The following is a 17379-nucleotide window of genomic DNA, read 5'->3' as shown; positions in this document are numbered from 1 at the left end:
GCAGGTCACAATTTGAATGGGAACAATTTTATCATTTGCCAACACAATGGTACGTGGTCTGCAAACGGACCAGACTGTGAAGGTGAGCAAGTATCTTTGTGGTTTCATATTTTATTGCTAAAACTTAGTCAGAATTGCATCAGATGCAGAGAAATCTTCACATTTCTGTAAATACGTGCAAAAGATCCTGTGTGCGACACATTAGGCAACATGGCAGCCTAAATACTTGCTGGGACGGTGTTGAAAATTAATTAAATAAAATCAGTGAAATAGCAGAGATTATAGTCTTATGCTCGCTATAAAGACAGCCTATGCTCAGTGGTGAGCTCTGTCGGTTCAAACCGGTTTGTGCAAACCCGATCTTAAAAGCATTAAGTGGTGTGCTAATAACCTGTTGTTGGATCAAAACAGGTTGCTGTTACAAGCTATAGTGCTATAGAGTAGATTCTGATATATTTTTTGTCGTTATAGAAACAATTAAAGAAAATTATGATGACACTGCTGTTTATGGCTATGATCTACATCAGATGCATGATGCACAATTTCATTTGTATTTTACTACTGTTTACAGTTTGTTTATTTTGTTGTTGAAACAGCCTACTAACAGAAAATTTACATAATACAAACTGACAGAAGTTTTAATTCGTTCAACAAACGTTACAAAATTCAATGAAACAAAAGTCACGTGGGTCAGCTATAGCGTCTAGACCAGAATCATTAGCCTAGCCTTCTATGATAGATCTAAGTTATTTCAAATTTAACAAATGAAAACATGTTTACATGCGAAAACAAGCTTGTGAAAAATAGGTTTGTGAAAAAAAAGTAACCAGTTTTCATACTAAAAAATTTTTTTTGAAGAGATCACATGTCCTCATCGTCCACCACCAGTGAATGGAGTTTACATACAAGATATTGGCAAGACTGTCTGGAGACCTGGAGATGTAGCCCGGTACAGGTGTAATCCTAACTACGCTGTGAGAGGACATGATTATACTGACTGCAAGATCGATGGAACATGGAGATTCAAAGTTCCAAAATGCCAATGTAACTAATCTTGCTTGAGTAAAAAAACATGTTGTCTTGTGTCTGATAAGGCCTAAGGTAGTGCTAATATTCCTTTTGCAATCATTTGACCATCTATCTACTTTAAGCACAGTTTTTATTATACCGTAGGAGATTTGCTTCTGAAAAACATTACTTGCTATGTTAAATATTAACGAGTTAGGTTTCATATTTTGAAAACTCCACCCTGTTTCATAACTATTTTTGCAAACACAACCAAATACTTTCAACCAACCACTTTGCAAGGTAATGTCTGTTAGCAGAATTTTTAAAATCCGAAGTTGGAACTTTTTAGAACTTTCAGAAATAACTTATTACTCGGCAGCCAATCACAATATAGGTTTTAATTACAGTGGGATGTGTACGACCTCCTAATCCAAAAGGGGGTGCATATTTTTCATCTCCCTCTAACAAGACAAGTTTTTCTCCTGGGAGTACGATTGCTTTTCGCTGTAACACCGGTTACCGGCTTGTGGGAGAGGCTAGAGTTCACTGCCAGAGTGACGGGTGGGCTGATCTTCCATCATGTCGATGTAAGTTGTTAGGCTAAATGACGAAGACACTTTTCGAGAGTGACTATATCAATGGATTTAAAAAGATTACTCAGCCTTGTGCTGACAGCCTGGAAGAACGTTTCTTTCAACACAACTCAGCGAGATTGTTGAGCAAACGGTTTTTGAAAATATAATCTTTTCCAGTAATATATAAGTTTACTTTCATAGTCTAATTCTTCATTTCCTTACACTTAAGTCTACAACTGTACACATTTTGTGAAGTGTCTAATGCTGCCTATTCTATTAGTTTGCTTTTTCTAAAACAAGTAATGATGTTTTAGTAGGCTATAGTTGATTTTTTTTTTAATTTCTAAACTAAATTTGCTCTGGCGAAGAGTCGAGTTGTTCGAATTTTAAAAGTAAGATCTTGTCACGAATTTTTTCCCCTTTTCAGTACAAGTGACTTGCCCTCATCGTCAAGCTCCAGAAAATGGAATATACATCCAGGATGTTGGTAAAACTCAGTGGTTTGTTGGTGACATTGCAAGATATCGATGCAACGAGGGGTTCATTATGATCGGCCACAGCTATATAGACTGCCTACGAGATGGCACATGGAGGTTTCATGTACCGTCTTGTCGAAGTTAGTATGTCTAGCTGTAGAAGTGGTCGTTTTGTTGAAGAAAACATTCGAATAAAAATATAGGCTACTATTTCAAAAGCGATGTCATGGAAGCATTCATGCGTAGATCGGCCTCAATTTGATGACGTTAAAATGAAGTATGATGGATGGTCCTTTATTTTTGTTTACTTGCAAGCTGGAGTGGGCCGTTTCAATACCAACATGTTCCATTGAGGCCTCGCCGACTCACCATCTTGTGCATGCGGCTCAAATTTTCAGACTGGACACCACATTCTTTACCAATGTCCTGTATACCGACCCAAAAATAGACAAGTAGACCTAACAACCAGCTAACAACTCTCGATGAGCACACAATTGGCTGCTGCGCCTGAATATAACAACGTAACCAAGCAAGAAGAAAAATTTTGGATGTAAAACAAACTTACATAAAAAACAACATAATGTGCTTCTAATGAGAGAGTGCGAAAGACCGTAACCCTATGAAGGCGTAGGAGGTCTTCGAGTCTGCACTCTCTCATTCAAACAGAAATACGAATGCAAGCACTGCGCCATCAAAGCACTTGAGCAAAATTGATGTTTATGAAAGCGCATAACCCATACAGTGATGTAAAACTTGATGCAAATGGAAAAGGTTACTGATGCGAAGCCCATTCGTAAATTTGATGGTGTAACAACAAAGTGGCAAACTGACGTAATACTCGTACTGTCCTGAACGCACTTTTTGCCTTTAGTTGTAACATGGCCACCTGGAGATGCGGCCTGATTTGTCACATTTTGCAGATTTTGATTACAGCTACTGCTAGTGCTTGACTGACATTTTCTGGGATTTTTTTACTTTTTACGGTTTCCTAATGACATAAAACTTTTTTGTTGCCTTGGGGAAGCAGTAGCAAATGAGAAAAAGTAAGTTGAAAAACGCAAAATCAGACTGTTATTGAAAATTAACAGTCTGACTAAAATCTTTGAAATCAAATTTTCTTTGTTTTTCAACATGTAAGGATGTTAAAACCTAACTTATTGTGTCATCTGGGGAAAAGAATAAAGAAAGCGTAAAAATCTAATTTTTAGAAAAATTTATTTAAACTTCCGCCCAAAGTTAGAAAAACCTGGAAATTTCTGCAAAATGTGACAAATCAGGCCGTATCTTTAGGTGGCCATGGTTGTAATAAGCAACATTCGCATTGCAGTGGCTATAACCTTTACGCTGTAAGCTAGCCACCAATTCCCGTACTTCAGATGTAGCAAATTTTTTTTCAATTGGAGTGAATTGCATTGATTTATGTTTTTATTACAGGACCTTACTCAAGGTTTGTGGAATCAGGGGGTAACCGCAATCGACCACACAGCACTGTACCGCCATCTGGTGATCGCACGGCGACTCCCAGACGACCTACTGGTTCACGTAATCATCAATTTAAATCGTTTTACCCATGAATTTATTTCTGACCATCAAAGATTTAAACAAGATTTGCCAAACATAGTAGAAGTTTAGAATAAAGAAAAAGCAAATGCTAACACGTGCTCAGGGCAGCAACGAAATACAAATTATCGTGACTTAATTAACACGGTCGCAACTCCTTCGTGATTCCATCTCATCTTTAATTATTTCTCGCACAGATAGGTACTTTCTGTATGTTAAGCATTATGTTTGTTTGAGCATACGAAAATTATTGCATTATTTGTTAAAGCGTGACTGCTTGTGGCATTTAACCTTAAGCTTTAGCACAAGGTTCTCAACATGAAATAAATTTACTCTCAGGGGTAAGCTTTATTCATCGTATTCATCAAATGGGGTAATTTAAAATAGAAGAGACAGACTATTTAATGATATCTCCAAATCTAATCTGAAAAACGAAAGTATGTTTAAAGTTATCTTTAAATTGTCTCTCAAAATAAAGTAGAATTAAAAAAGTTGAGACCCTGTAGCCTACTTTAGGATAAAAAGTTTCAACATTGAATCATTCCTTCATTGAGTCTATCTCATTACAGGCTCGTGCACAAGATCCCGAAACCCTCCAAATGGAAAAGTAGTGTCCAGACCACAAACTAAAAGAAGATTTGCTGAAGGAGAATATGTCACCTACGTGTGCAACAGTCCGTTTTTCTTGGTGGGGAAACGAAGAGTTGCCTGTCGGAATGGAATATGGTCTCACGTTCCGTTCTGCCAAAGTAAGACGAAACCTAAGCTGAAGAAATGTAGAGCAAGTTTAATTTTTACGGATGAAATCTAATGAAAGAAATGCGACTTTTATAATTTCATTTATTATTTCAATGTTTGTCGTGTCCAGACTTACACTTGGTGGTTTAAGATTTAGATTAAGTGGACGGGAAGGCAAGGAAGCCAATCTTCGTGTCCACCTTCAGGCATGCATTTAAGTGTTCTGCTAAAGACACATCCGCATGCTCTTGAGCGGTGTCGAACCGGCGCCCTTTCGATTGCCGTTCCAGGGCTCTCTCCATCAGTCACCACTCGGCTTTGCAGCCGACGATATTTCAATGTTTGCAAGATATATGAAAATTTTCTCTTTATCAGAGCCTGGATGTCACCGACGTAAAGATCCTGAAAAAATGCATTGCAAATTGAATTTTTGCTGATCTAATGAAAAAATTTCGACTGCAATAACTTTATCTGTCAATATTCGCAAGATAAATGAAAACCTTTTTTTATCAGAGACTGGGTGTATCCGACCTAAAGATCCTGAATTCGGGAGCCTTCATCCTGCCGAAACTAGAATATTCTCCGACGGTCAATATGTGACTTATTCATGTGGCAGCAACTACAGGTTGGCAGGAGATGCAAAAGTTTATTGTCGGGATAATCAGTGGACGTATGAACCGTTTTGCAGACGTGAGTACCTCATGCGATCATCATCTTTTCAACAGCATTTTTATACTTTCTTTGAGAAGTGAAAAATTTAATAATTTTGTTGCATAATAATTACTTTCAGTAAGCCAATAACAAACTACAAATGTTTTATTCTTCCCAATAGCAACTTTTGTAAATGCGACCTGTTCGAAAAATCAATCATTTATCAACATTATAAATAGGCTATATTCCTTCCTCGTGTTGAGCTGGATAGAATACTCCATTCTTTACGTTCATCAGCTCCTTTTTCAGCATTTTTATCAAACTAGAACAATTAAAAGATTTATCAACCAGTGAGCTTTGCATAAACCTAAAAACAACATCTGCAAATGATAATAATGCGTCTGAATCGTCAAGCATTTTTGCTATTATGCATCCTACATCCAGGATCTTGTGCTGACCGCAACCCTTCAGGCAACAGCAGATATGTCAACTTCCAGAAAAAATGGTTTGCTGGAGATGTTGCTATAATTCAATGTGCTGAAGGTTTCAATCTTGTGGGAGAATCTCGATCCACATGTCAGATTGACGGAATGTGGCAATATGACTTGCCTAGATGCAGACGTGAGTACTCATTGCTTTTAGGGCTGTCAAGAGAATATTTTGTTCCAGGTGCTTATGAGAGACCCTGGCTAATGAGTTTTCATCAAGAACAAGGATTTTTTTTCTAAAATAGATCAACACGACTCAAAAATATAGGCCTGCTCTGTGTGTCTGTGCAATTCTCAAGCACCTGAAATAGTTTTGGCCCTCTAAAATTATTCCTGGACGGACTTTAAAAGCACTTCTGGAACTCCATCAACGCTACTGAACTTCTTTATGACTGGTTAATGGTTATTTTCAACTATTAGTAATCGATATTTGACTAAATGTTGTTAAGCATAGTAAAAAGCACATTGCGGTGTTGCACATGTTTTGTTTCCGTTTTTTCATTACAAATTCAACTTAGTAGTAAAATATGAGAATTTATAATTACAAGAAGAAAGTGTCCTCTCAATGTTTGGAAAAATGAACATAATTCATTTCCCTTTATCAATTTGTGTAATGGAAAACAAATTATCTGTACAATACGTCTAATTGAATTGCTATGAGGGCAGTCTTGTTCTAGCCTACATCAGCCTTATACAGTATATCTGGACATACGTTCAAAGTGGCAGTAATACATAATTTACTTTTATTAGATCATTATTTCATGTTGCAGGAGCTAAAACTCCTCAAGGGTCATGTGAGGGCCTTTGCGGTGCAATTGATGTTGAGGGATGCACATGTGATTCAAGATGCTTCTTATACAATGATTGTTGTAGTGACTACAATGCCAGATGCAATAGCGCTAATCAACCTTCATGTAAGTAGTTGAAGATGTTCTATCGTTACATTACTGGGTGCTTTAATGGTAAACTTGAGTTAAAGAGTTGCCTAAAACTGCTCTTTTGGTATTGTGTTAAAATCAGGTTAGCCAATATACTGTGGTAAAAGTACGTGGGACAAATCTTATTCGAAAACTTACTCTTAGACGACATCGCTCCATTTCTATTAACTACTACCTACATCTGTTTCAGCTTTTTTGATGCTTGTGTTTTCATTAAAGAAACTGAAGAAATGTTGGAACTGGCAACAATTTTGATATGTTGACAAAGAACATATAATTATGTGACGTATTTCTCGCCAAAATATTTGTGGTTATAGTCTTGCATTTAAACTTAATGTCATTTAAGCCAATTTCTTATTCTCATTCTAGCTGGTTGCCAACGACCCAGGAATCCTAAAAATGGTGTTGTAGTGTCATGGCCCCCTAGGAAGACAAGGTTTACTTTTGGTGAAACAATCACTTATCAATGCAATTCTGGATATAATCTTGTTGGAGAGGTAGTTGTACGCTGTCAAAACAATGGCTGGACTTCTCTCCCATCTTGCAAAAGTAAGATCTTGTCAGCATCAAACCAAAACGTACAATAGTGTGAGAACAAAACTAACTTTAAAATTAAAACAAACTTGATAATTAATTAAGTTTTTAGATTTTAGAAGGTGATTCATTTCAAGCGTTTAAGTATTTCCAGAGGTTTGCAACACTATTATTAAGATGTTTTCTGCAGATGTATGAGGATTGAGGATTTATGTAGAACTTATCGAACAAATGCCAGCATTTTAATATGTTATAAATTGTGAGAGTCATATAGCTAACACAGAAAAGAAATTAATTGTCTCAAATTTTTTAATAACATAACAAATAAGATGTTTTATGCAGTGCTGTGTCTATTGCAGAAATGTGTCACTTTCAGGGCTATGTAGTTCTTTCTTTCAATGTGACAGTATGATTGTATGAAATGTCAAGCTTTTATGTTATTAAGTCTTTTTCCATGAATTAATTCACAGAAACTCTTGTTTAAAAGACCACAAGATGTCTCAGTGTAGACTATCCTACATTATCCTACACTAGTTACTAATTGTCTGATTAAAAAGGTGCTATGGCCTAATGGCCTAAATACATTATCTCACACTAAACTTTTATTGGAGATTTTTGCATAAAAAAGTTGGCTATATTTAATAATTGAAGTCACAAATATTGTAATAACTTGTATATATTTTGCGGCGTTTTTCAGGCATTGTCACCTGCCCACGCCGCGAAGCTCCAGCAAACGGAGAATACATCGAAGACAGTGATAAATTTCAATGGTTTGTCGGTGACATCGCCAGATACCAGTGTAAAGAGAACTACGTCATCATTGGCTCCAGTCATATTGATTGCCTACCTGATGGCACATGGAGATTTCCAATGCCAACTTGTAAATGTAAGTAACCGAATCAGTGCTGACAACAAATGCATTTATTTAAAGTTCCAGCATGTGAAAGATCATATTTTGATGCGTTTATTTCTTGCAGTATTTTTCTCTATTTTTTCTCCACCAACTGACCCAAACGCCGAGTTGCTCAACCGAAGATCATCCGAACAAAATTCATCCACTTCTGGATCAGCAAGTTCGCCTAACAGAGGTAGATAACTTACACCCTTGCTTTGATTAAGATGGGTATATAAGTTGGAAAATGTGCCAATAGCATTGACTTATTTTAGTTATCAGATATGTTGTACCAGAGTGCGAAAGGGATGTGGTGGCGCAGGACTAAAGAATTATTTCCATAAAGTTTAGAATATTTGTGATATTCTCTGCTTGTTTACAAGCACCTTTGGTCCCATATAGCCTAGGATCAGTAACGAGTTGAAACGTTTCATTGTGTTGTTTGAACTACACTTTTTGCTTCCATTTAGTAGGGTCAAAATAGGAAATATATGGGCTGACCCGAAAAAAATTGCAAGAAAACGTTTTATTGGTTTTTCCTTTGGCTTAACCTCAATAGAACAACATATTAAAAGTTTTCCAAGATTTGAGCATCACAAAGTCTGAAATATGACGTCACAAAAAGTGGCCTATTGCAGGTAAAAAATCTCTCTGGACTATCAATTGTGAACCAACATAGCTGTTTATCCATAATTTGTTGACAATGAATTCATAAAATAAGTGTCTAGTGTTGTTATTTTTCCATTATAATAGGATATAGATAGATTTTGCTTGTGTTACAATTAATATTATGACGTCATTATTATGTCATGATGCCTGTAAGAGATAGCCGCCTCTAAGCAAGCAGTTTCATTGAGCGATTGTTACTAGGGAGAACTGAAAAATTTTTTTTTCTAAAAAAATCCCCCTCCAAAAACCTGGCAAATGGCCTAAAACTGGTTTGGGGGTGTTGCCCGCTAAACTGGTCGAACCCGGAGCCGATAAAGGTCACGGAAAGGTCAAATTTCATAAAATTGCCGTAACTTTTGAACCAATTATGGTAGAAAGGTGAAACTGGTCTTAAAAGATGCAGAAGGGCAAAGTTCTATCTGTTGTAAGAGTAAAGTCTTATCTATCTTCTTCAGAAATAGAAATATTTCCAAAAAACTGCTTTTTAGAGGTCTGAGGCACTAAAATATGGAACAAAACTTGTAATTGAGTGAAGTTGAACAAGACAGGTAGCTACACTGTGCAAACGTGAAATTATATAATGCTATAGAAGATTAGCTAAATGATCAACACAATGTACAGTAGGCGTGAACATCCAGGTCAATCATCTGTTCTCTTCCTACCAATGATCGATATGTACCCCGGTGACAAAACATGTATTCTAGCCACACTTGACTTCACCTGTAAGCTCGCAACAAGGCACAACATTCCACCTGTTATAACTTTTGATCAGCCATTATTTTGGAAGGCTTCTGAAATTGTTAACGAAGTTGAAGGCTCAAGTCCACCAAAAGAAATTGTCTTGTTACTTGGTAGTTTCCATACACTCATGAATCTGTTGGGTACCATCAGGACATTGATGGAGGGAAGTGCACTGAAGGAAGTCCTAGAAACAATCTATGGCGAGAATGCTGTGGTACACATGATGAAGGGAAAGGCTGTGCAGCGTGCGCTTCGAGGACATCTCCTAGTAGACCATAGTGTCTCACCAACCAAATTATCTCAGAGATCATTGAATGTGACCCAGAGTTTGAGATTTGCCTGCTTGAACTTGAGCAATTATACAAACTGAGGAAGGTATTATAGATGTCGCCACATTATCCAGATCAGCGTGCACGGATATGCTTGCTTGTTCAGTTTCCGCAAAGAAATACGAGGTGACGAGTTGTCTGAAATTTCGAAAACTAGCAAGCTTTGGTTGAACTATCAGTGGATGTTGGTAATTGTCCGAGCACTTATCGAGGCCGATCGCACTGGATCATGGGAAATGCATCTCCATACCATATCCCACTCTCTGCCAATATTTGCTGCCGCGGGTCACCCAAATTATCTGAAGTCAACTTACCTATATCGCCAAACAATTACTGTCTTAGAGATTGAACACCTTGATGTGTTTCAGATGTTCATGCAAGGATACCACGTCATTCGGCGAAGTGACAAATTGTGAGCTGGACTAGGTTGCGACTTGGTGATCGAACAGACGCTAATGAGATCACTGAAAAGTACTGGGGGGCTTAACACGAGGCAGTGGAATGACGGAACATTAGCGGACCATCTGGACGATGTCGTCTCCTGTATCATCTGCCTACTGTGCTATGCAAGAGTTTTGTGATATGAGATATAGGCTACAAGCAGTGAACAGCCAAAGAGGAAACTTCAGCAAGAATTTCAAGGGACACAGTAGAACGGACTAAACTGGCTACTACACTCGAACTCTATAGCCCATTTAAAGATGAGATCACACTGCGCAATATCATTACTGGGATGAACGCTGGCGCTGACGTGAATGTACACAACCTTTTTGCTGTTGGTATGGAAATTGTTGCCAAAATGGATGGCCAGTTGATATTTTCGTATTCACATAGACGGAACACAAAGGTGAAAACATTGGCATCAGCGAAGGCAATCAAGGTCGCAGATGAGCGATTGATAGAACCATCACTCCTGTTTCAGAGGTTTATGGTTGCGTCGCAGTCTGGAGACCTAAGCTTGGATGAAGTGATGCAGTACGAACTCTGCCCATATTCACTATCTTTGTTTGAAGCTCAAAATCGATTACGCAAGCCAGACAAACCTGTCCTGCTGGAAGCAATACGGAACTATGCCGCTTCTGTGGAAAGTGCTGTTCTTCGGACTGCATCAAAGACAGAGCACTGCGTCCTAGAAGGGGGTCCTCTCTTACATCGACTGAAATGGACAGAAGGATGCACATATAGTTCAATTGTGGATGATTACGTATCTTTCACAACTGGGTTGTATGGTAAAGCAACTGTCGTTTGCGATGGATATGGAGAGCCCAGTGCAAAGGATAACGCACACCAAAGACGGAAGACATCTGCTGCTGGAAAGTCAATGTGACCGAATCTACCAAATTTGTTGGGTGAAGCAAGACTTCCTGTAAAATGATACCAACAAGCAGTCACTCGTTGATATGATATCAACTCGACTAAAATAGTGTGACTGTTATGTTGTGAAAGCAGAAGGGGATGCAGATGTAGACATAGTACGAGCAACGGTGGATTCATCTAAACTGAGAAACACCACGCTCATTGGAGAGGATACAGATCTCCTCATTCTGCTTCTCTACTATGGTGATGTAGACTGTAAAGATCTGCACTTCCGATCAGACAATGGAAGCCAACTATCCACAACATCAGAGTTCTGAAAAATTTACTTTGGAATTTGGGCTGCACTGACCTGTTGTTTGTTCATGCATTTACAGAATGTGATACATCTTCCAGAATCTTTGGTGTTGGAAAAAAATTAGTGTTTCAAAAAGCTATCAAGGAAGACTCTGTATTGCGATCATGCTCAAATATTTTTTGTGCACCACACTCTGAACAAGGTGTAGAAAGCGCTGAATGTAAGGCTGTAGTATCAATATTTAATGGAACAACATCTGACTCGCTCGCATTATTACGTGATGGCTATCTTTGCAAAAAAGTTGTGACATCAAGCACATTTGTTACGCCTGAGCAGTTGCCGCCGACAGAATATGCATTGAAGTACCATTCTTTACGCTGCCACTTGCAAGTGATGGCATGGATGGGCCTAAGTACTCAAATGGACGCTGAAAAATGGGGTTGGAAAATTCAAGGGGATAAGCTATTACCAGTGATGACGGACAAAAACCCTGTTCCTGACGTTCTACTAAAAATGGTTCACTGTAATTGTTCAACTGGGTGCAATACACTCAGGTGCGATTGTAAGAAGTATAAACTTGAGTGTACAAGGGCATGTGGTCCTTACCAGGACGACAACTGTGCAAATATTAACAATGCACCCATTCTAGAAGATACTGATGACTGATTTATAACTCACACCTGATAAGACAGTTTCGTGAGTTCTGGTATATCAAAGTCTTCTTTGAACGTATTTAGTGATGGAAAAGTGTGAATAAACAACATATGAATGAAGACATTGGCATAATCTTTCGCACACGTATTTTTTTACTATATCTCCAAATACTTTAAAATTGTAAATATTCGTGTAGCCGAAATAGGTGAAAACGTCATGATGATGTAATAAATGACGTCAAAAGTGAACGTTAGAGTACTGTGTTAACCAGGGGTTCCCAACCTGGGGGCCATGAGCCTATTTCAAGGGTGCCTTGGAAACATTTGAAAAATAATATTTTTTTTAATTTATTATCTCTAAGTCCACTCCAACACTATATAACAAAAAAAATAAACTAAAATTTAATAAAAATACTAGTACATTTTGCCCAAATCTGTGGGTTTTCAACAAGGATATTCAATATGACATGCGGCTTGCTCTTTCCACCACCAAACCAGAAATTGAGACAATGTCACAGCAAAAACAAGCTCAACCATCACATTAACTGCATATGTAATAACTAATTAATGTATTATCATGTTTATTGTGTGTTGTATTTATATCATTTTATCATTCTAAGTACCAGTTACTGTATAAACAAGTTTTTTAATTAAAATGACGTTTCTTAATTTTTTCAAAAGGTTGATAAAAATAGGGGGGCCATTGATTTTTCAAAAATTTCAAAGGGGGCCACGGTGTAAAAAAGGTTGAGAACCCCTGGTATTAACTGTTAAGATTACTGGGGTAATGCAGTTTATAGTTAAATTTGCCATTTTTATTGGTTAAGAATCAGTGTTTTTTTGGATTTGGTACCTTTAAACGAGTATTTCGGTAAAATGGCGGCCATCTTGAATTACGTAATATTTAGACCCTTTGTGACGCTCGAATTTTGGAAAACTTTTGATATGTTGTTCTCTGAACCGAAAACTATTGGAAAACACCAAAAAACGTTTTCTTGCAATTTTTTTCGGGTTGGTCAGCATATTGATCCTACTAATTGCTTCAACGACACGTGTTCTTACTGTTCTTGCATCGCTTTTTACAGAAAAATTTACAGTTACAAATCTAGTTTATCATAATCATCTGACGTTGGCTGCACAGCACAGTAGTGAGGATACACATTATGTCTGACACTCAAAATGACGTATGTTCGACTTTCACCCAACTTGCAAAATCCATTGTATTTACATTGAAATTGACGTACGTTTTATAAGCTATTGGTTCAACGTTTACAGATGTCGATTTAATGTAAAACAAAAACAAGTTTTACTAGCTGAGTATCTACATCTAGGTTCTAGATCATTTGGCGAAGTAACTCATATTCTGCTTCAAGGTTGACATGATAATAATTATTCTTGACACCCTATCGATTCCACATCTTTGCCTACATCTTCATTTTCTTTACAAAATCGTACGTGCCGTGTATTGTACTTGCAGGCTTTGGATGCGTTCGTCCTCAAGCGCCAAGGTTCGGAAGTATCGACCCACCGGACATTGATTTCTTTGCTGACGGAGACATCATCACATACTCTTGCGAAAGCAATTATGGTTTAAGAGGTGCAGTGGTGCATTGTGGGCATTTCAGATGGAGCCATGAGCCTCTGTGCAGACGTACGTGCTTGCTAACTTATTTTTCAAAGGAATACCTTTAAGACGCTGTTTTGCTCTTTTATCCTATACTACATATTTAAGGAGTGATATATTGTTGGACTGTTTTATTAAGACGTTATTATCATTACTTTACGAATGCTTAGCCTGTATGATGACAAGAAAAGTAGGCTACGAATAAGACTGTCCAAATTGTTTGCTCCACGTTGGCAGTGATTGACGTTGTTTTTGCAATGCCATCGCTGTCAACGTGGAACCTTTTTCGCTATAAATACCAGTTCATTTGTAGTGTTGTTCATTCGCAATTCAAAAGTTGTACTGAAGAGAGCTAAATGCTCGAAATCCGGATATACAACAAATTCATGTTGTGTATGAATTGGAATTAAAAGCGAATTGAAGTTCATCTGGTCCTTTGTCTCCATTCATAGAATTTGAGCATACGCTGACGCTGACGACGACGACGATCAGTCGCCATCTCCACTTGCAGCAGATTGCGCATCAACATGGGTTATTTGTTTCCGAAAATGGCGATTTTGAGCTTACTCATCCAGTGTCGCCAAATTGAGTCCGACCCATGTCTGAATGCTGTCTTGTTATCATTTTGGTGGTCTGCCAGGTTTACACTCTTGACAGCCTTTAGTGTACATCAGTAGGTTATAGATGCATTGCTTAAAAATGTACTGTCGGAACCAACTGAAAAATGAAAATTTAATGCACATGCGCAGTAAAGGTAATTGTGAAAATATTGTTAACAATGAAATGGCAAGTTCTATTTTCTTTTAGGTTATTGTCCAGTACGGGATCCACCAGACAACGGAAGATTTGTGAACAGTCAGAAAGAATGGCTAGCTGGAGATATAGCGTTGGCTACTTGCTTCGACGGTTATGTACTGGTTGGGAAATCGCGATCCAGCTGTCTGACAGACGGAACATGGCAGTTCAGAGTACCAAGTTGCAGAGGTAAAATAATTTACATTTTATTTTTACGCCTTTTTTCTGAATGATTTTCCTGACTGATTTTATTGTAGTTTTGCAAAGCTTCACTATAAAAAAAACTCTTACTTTAAAAGCGTATTTCATTCTCCTAAAATGCTTAGTAATATGACCTTGGTAATTTTAAAGTGCATACTGCGGCCAAAACTTCCCTTTCACACAGTATCAGTTATTACCGTGTGAAACTATTTTTTGTATTCAAAACCTCTTCAGCTTTGTATAAAATGTTATTTCGATAGTTTTGATTTAATAAGAAATGAAGATTTATTTTTTTCACCAGGTGGTTGCACGTTAGTTTCAAACATACTTTTCCAATAAAGTTTACATATTATACGAGAATCAAAATGATTTTATTTTACGAACTATTCAATTTACAAAAAGCAAACTCTTTTTGTGATAAATCAGTATTCGGCATAACATTGACCAAATTGCTCGAAGATGATAGGTCATAAAAGCTGATTTGGTTGAAGTTTTATCAATTAGTTTGTTTTTGTTTTCAATATCTTCATTATTATTATTGCAGAAAGCCAATAAACATGAAGCCTTGTCCCATCTCGCTCAGATTCAGAAGAATGCCTGATTTGTGAAGTTTTGCAAATCAGAATACAGAAATTAATGTATTTAGGAAAAAATGTTCAAATCTCATTCAATTGAGCGAACGAAATGTTTTTTCTTTACTTTTCGTTCTTGTTTAAATCGTTGGTTTGGTTTCAACCATTTTAGTTCTGAATATAGCATAAGGTATAGGCTACAAGTAGCATAAGGTGCGGGAAAAGTGGCGAAGCGGCGTGTAAGGAATAAAACAAGAATATTTATGTTTTGGTAATGAGGTAGTCTACCTACTGTACGTATCTGTAACTAGCACAACAACAAAACTCAAAATCGTATAACCATGTGAAACAGTATTTCTAGCAATTTAAATAACATGATAATTGGTAATGCGCACACCAGCTAATGTACACGATTTATTTTAACTTTAACCCGCTACAGTATTTGATTGCATACACTTGCACAATCCATGCTTAATGTTTACTCTTTTCAGCTATTATTTCTTTGCAAGCCTAAGTGGTAAGGCAGATTTCGTGGTACTTGTAGGCTACATTGAAACCGCCAAACAGCAACTATAACTTAAAATGCTTGATGACTGTTATCCGTGCATATACGTGTATTTTTCTTTGCAACTATTTATGCCAAAATAACTGCAGCAATACAATACCTTCGAGTTTGCGAATTTTTAACACAGCATTATGTATTCTGTATAGCCTACAGCATTCCGCCCAGATAGCTCAGTTGGTTAGCGCGTGATTTCGTAAATGAAGAAGCTTCAAGATCAAACGGCGCTGGTTCAATTCTTGGAGTGTACGCTTGAGCAACGCATTTTAAGGACTGCTCTCCATTCAGCGGCACCTAATAGATGGAATAATTCCTCGCTCACAACACTTCAACAATCATAAAAATTCACTCTGTCAATCTCGGTAATCGGTCCTGAGTCAAAAGCCTCTACAAGTATGCAAAACTACTAGGAATAACTTATCAAGGCTTTGTCAGTCCAAGGATAAAGATTAAAAAAAAAACGAAAACCAAATCAAACAATGCTTTAGTTTTTGATTTTAAAGCGAGCTTTTTGCCAAGTAGATTGTATTTTGGTGCTATTCGTATATGTGCAATAATGTACAGTAGTAAAAGATGTATATGTTGTATTGCAGCAGTGATTTAGTAATGCGTTTGTTGACACAGGTAGACTATGATTGATCGCTAAATACAATTTTTCCAATTTTCCTTGTTTGAACAAGGGGGTAGGCTATTTCTGAACAAAATAATCTTCACTTAAATCCCAATGGACATACCTAAACCCCAATCCAGAGGCAAAACTACTCCCCCACTTCGACTCGGCCTCACCTACAAGTACCAAGAAGACCATACTTTTATACCAAATACAGAGAAGAACAGATATAAGTGTTCCTCACTCAACAGAGCAACACCACACCTGACGGAATTCTACAAGACGATTGAGGACAGCGGATACCCCAAGGACTTTCGCAACCACACAGATGACGACGACACCAACAAAATAGACGAAATCCCCAAACATCATATAACCCAATAGATTTTGAATTTTCATTTATGAGCGACAACGCGGACCGTAAAGTAAAAAAAAGTCTTAACTGATTCAACAAAATTTTACAGCAATAACGCTTAACAATACAAAGACTCATCAGGCAGCAGCTTCAAGCCAAACAAAAGAGCCGCATAAAACAGTGACCCATTGACTTCAACACCATTCGTCATAGCATATGACTAGAAAACTGTGTTCCGAAAACTAGTGCAATTCGTTATTACCACAGCAAACTCGCAGCATCAGGCTAAAACAGGTCGTTAATATCTACATTGTAAAGTAAGCAACGGTCATGCTGCTAAAACCGAAATTCAATTTATTGAATAGGCCTAACAAGAATTCTGAGCTCGAATGATGGCCCGCCCAGGTAGCCGCACTGATGATTCACCTTTAGCGGTTTTCCTCAATTGTGCGGCCTGTGCAAATGAATGTGTCAATTTCAGTCTCCGGGGTTGTTCACATACAGAATAAAGCAAGTCGCACGCACTTCCTTGCATTGAGTAGAACCAGTGGTTGGGATTCATAGCGCGACGAGCAAAATAAAGAATGGCTTCTTCGAGATGTAACTCTGCCCGTTGGATGCCTGAAAGGACAAGAGAATTGTCTGATGCTGTAGGTCGAAGGCACCAAGTCACAATACGCAAGGCGTCATTTATGGTAGTGGACACTGCGACTCCACAAACAAGTGCACAGTAGGCTATTCTGCTGGAACGTAGTCTAGCAAAGTTCTGGAAATTTGCAGAATGTCAACTTTGAAG

The 17379-nt window shown here is 37.7% G+C and overlaps 1 protein-coding gene across 1 annotated transcript; it reads left to right on the top strand.

Annotated features, from left to right (window-relative positions):
* Positions 1-984: 984 nt before the first annotated feature.
* On the top strand, positions 985-16165 carry LOC145766514 (sushi, von Willebrand factor type A, EGF and pentraxin domain-containing protein 1-like). Its single transcript, XM_082578240.1, has 14 exons — positions 985-1044; positions 1403-1595; positions 2011-2199; positions 3494-3601; positions 4189-4368; positions 4871-5047; positions 5453-5629; positions 6267-6410; positions 6804-6983; positions 7666-7854; positions 7946-8056; positions 13342-13515; positions 14296-14472; positions 15029-16165. The coding sequence occupies exons 1-14, from the start codon at positions 985-987 to the stop codon at positions 15037-15039; spliced, it is 2070 nt and encodes a 689-aa protein (XP_082434366.1). The 3' UTR covers positions 15040-16165.
* The last annotated feature ends 1214 nt before the right edge of the window (positions 16166-17379 follow it).

The sequence above is a fragment of the Aplidium turbinatum genome, chromosome 3, assembly GCF_918807975.1.
Source record: "Aplidium turbinatum chromosome 3, kaAplTurb1.1, whole genome shotgun sequence".
NCBI classification, from domain to species: domain Eukaryota; kingdom Metazoa; phylum Chordata; class Ascidiacea; order Aplousobranchia; family Polyclinidae; genus Aplidium; species Aplidium turbinatum.
The sequence above is the reverse complement of the archived record's forward strand: the minus strand, read 5'-3'. Positions and strand labels throughout refer to the sequence as shown.

What these genes read in the sequence shown, in the direction of transcription:
- LOC145766514 (XM_082578240.1), top strand. Translation starts at nt 985, where the DNA reads ATGATTATACTGACTGCAAGATCGATGGAACATGGAGATTCAAAGTTC. An exon ending in TCACGTTCCGTTCTGCCAAA is followed by an intron (nt 4,369 to 4,870) that starts GTAAGACGAAAC and finishes TTTTTTTATCAG; the next exon opens with AGACTGGGTGTATCCGACCT. An exon ending in TCCAATGCCAACTTGTAAAT is followed by an intron (nt 7,855 to 7,945) that starts GTAAGTAACCGA and finishes TATTTCTTGCAG; the next exon opens with TATTTTTCTCTATTTTTTCT.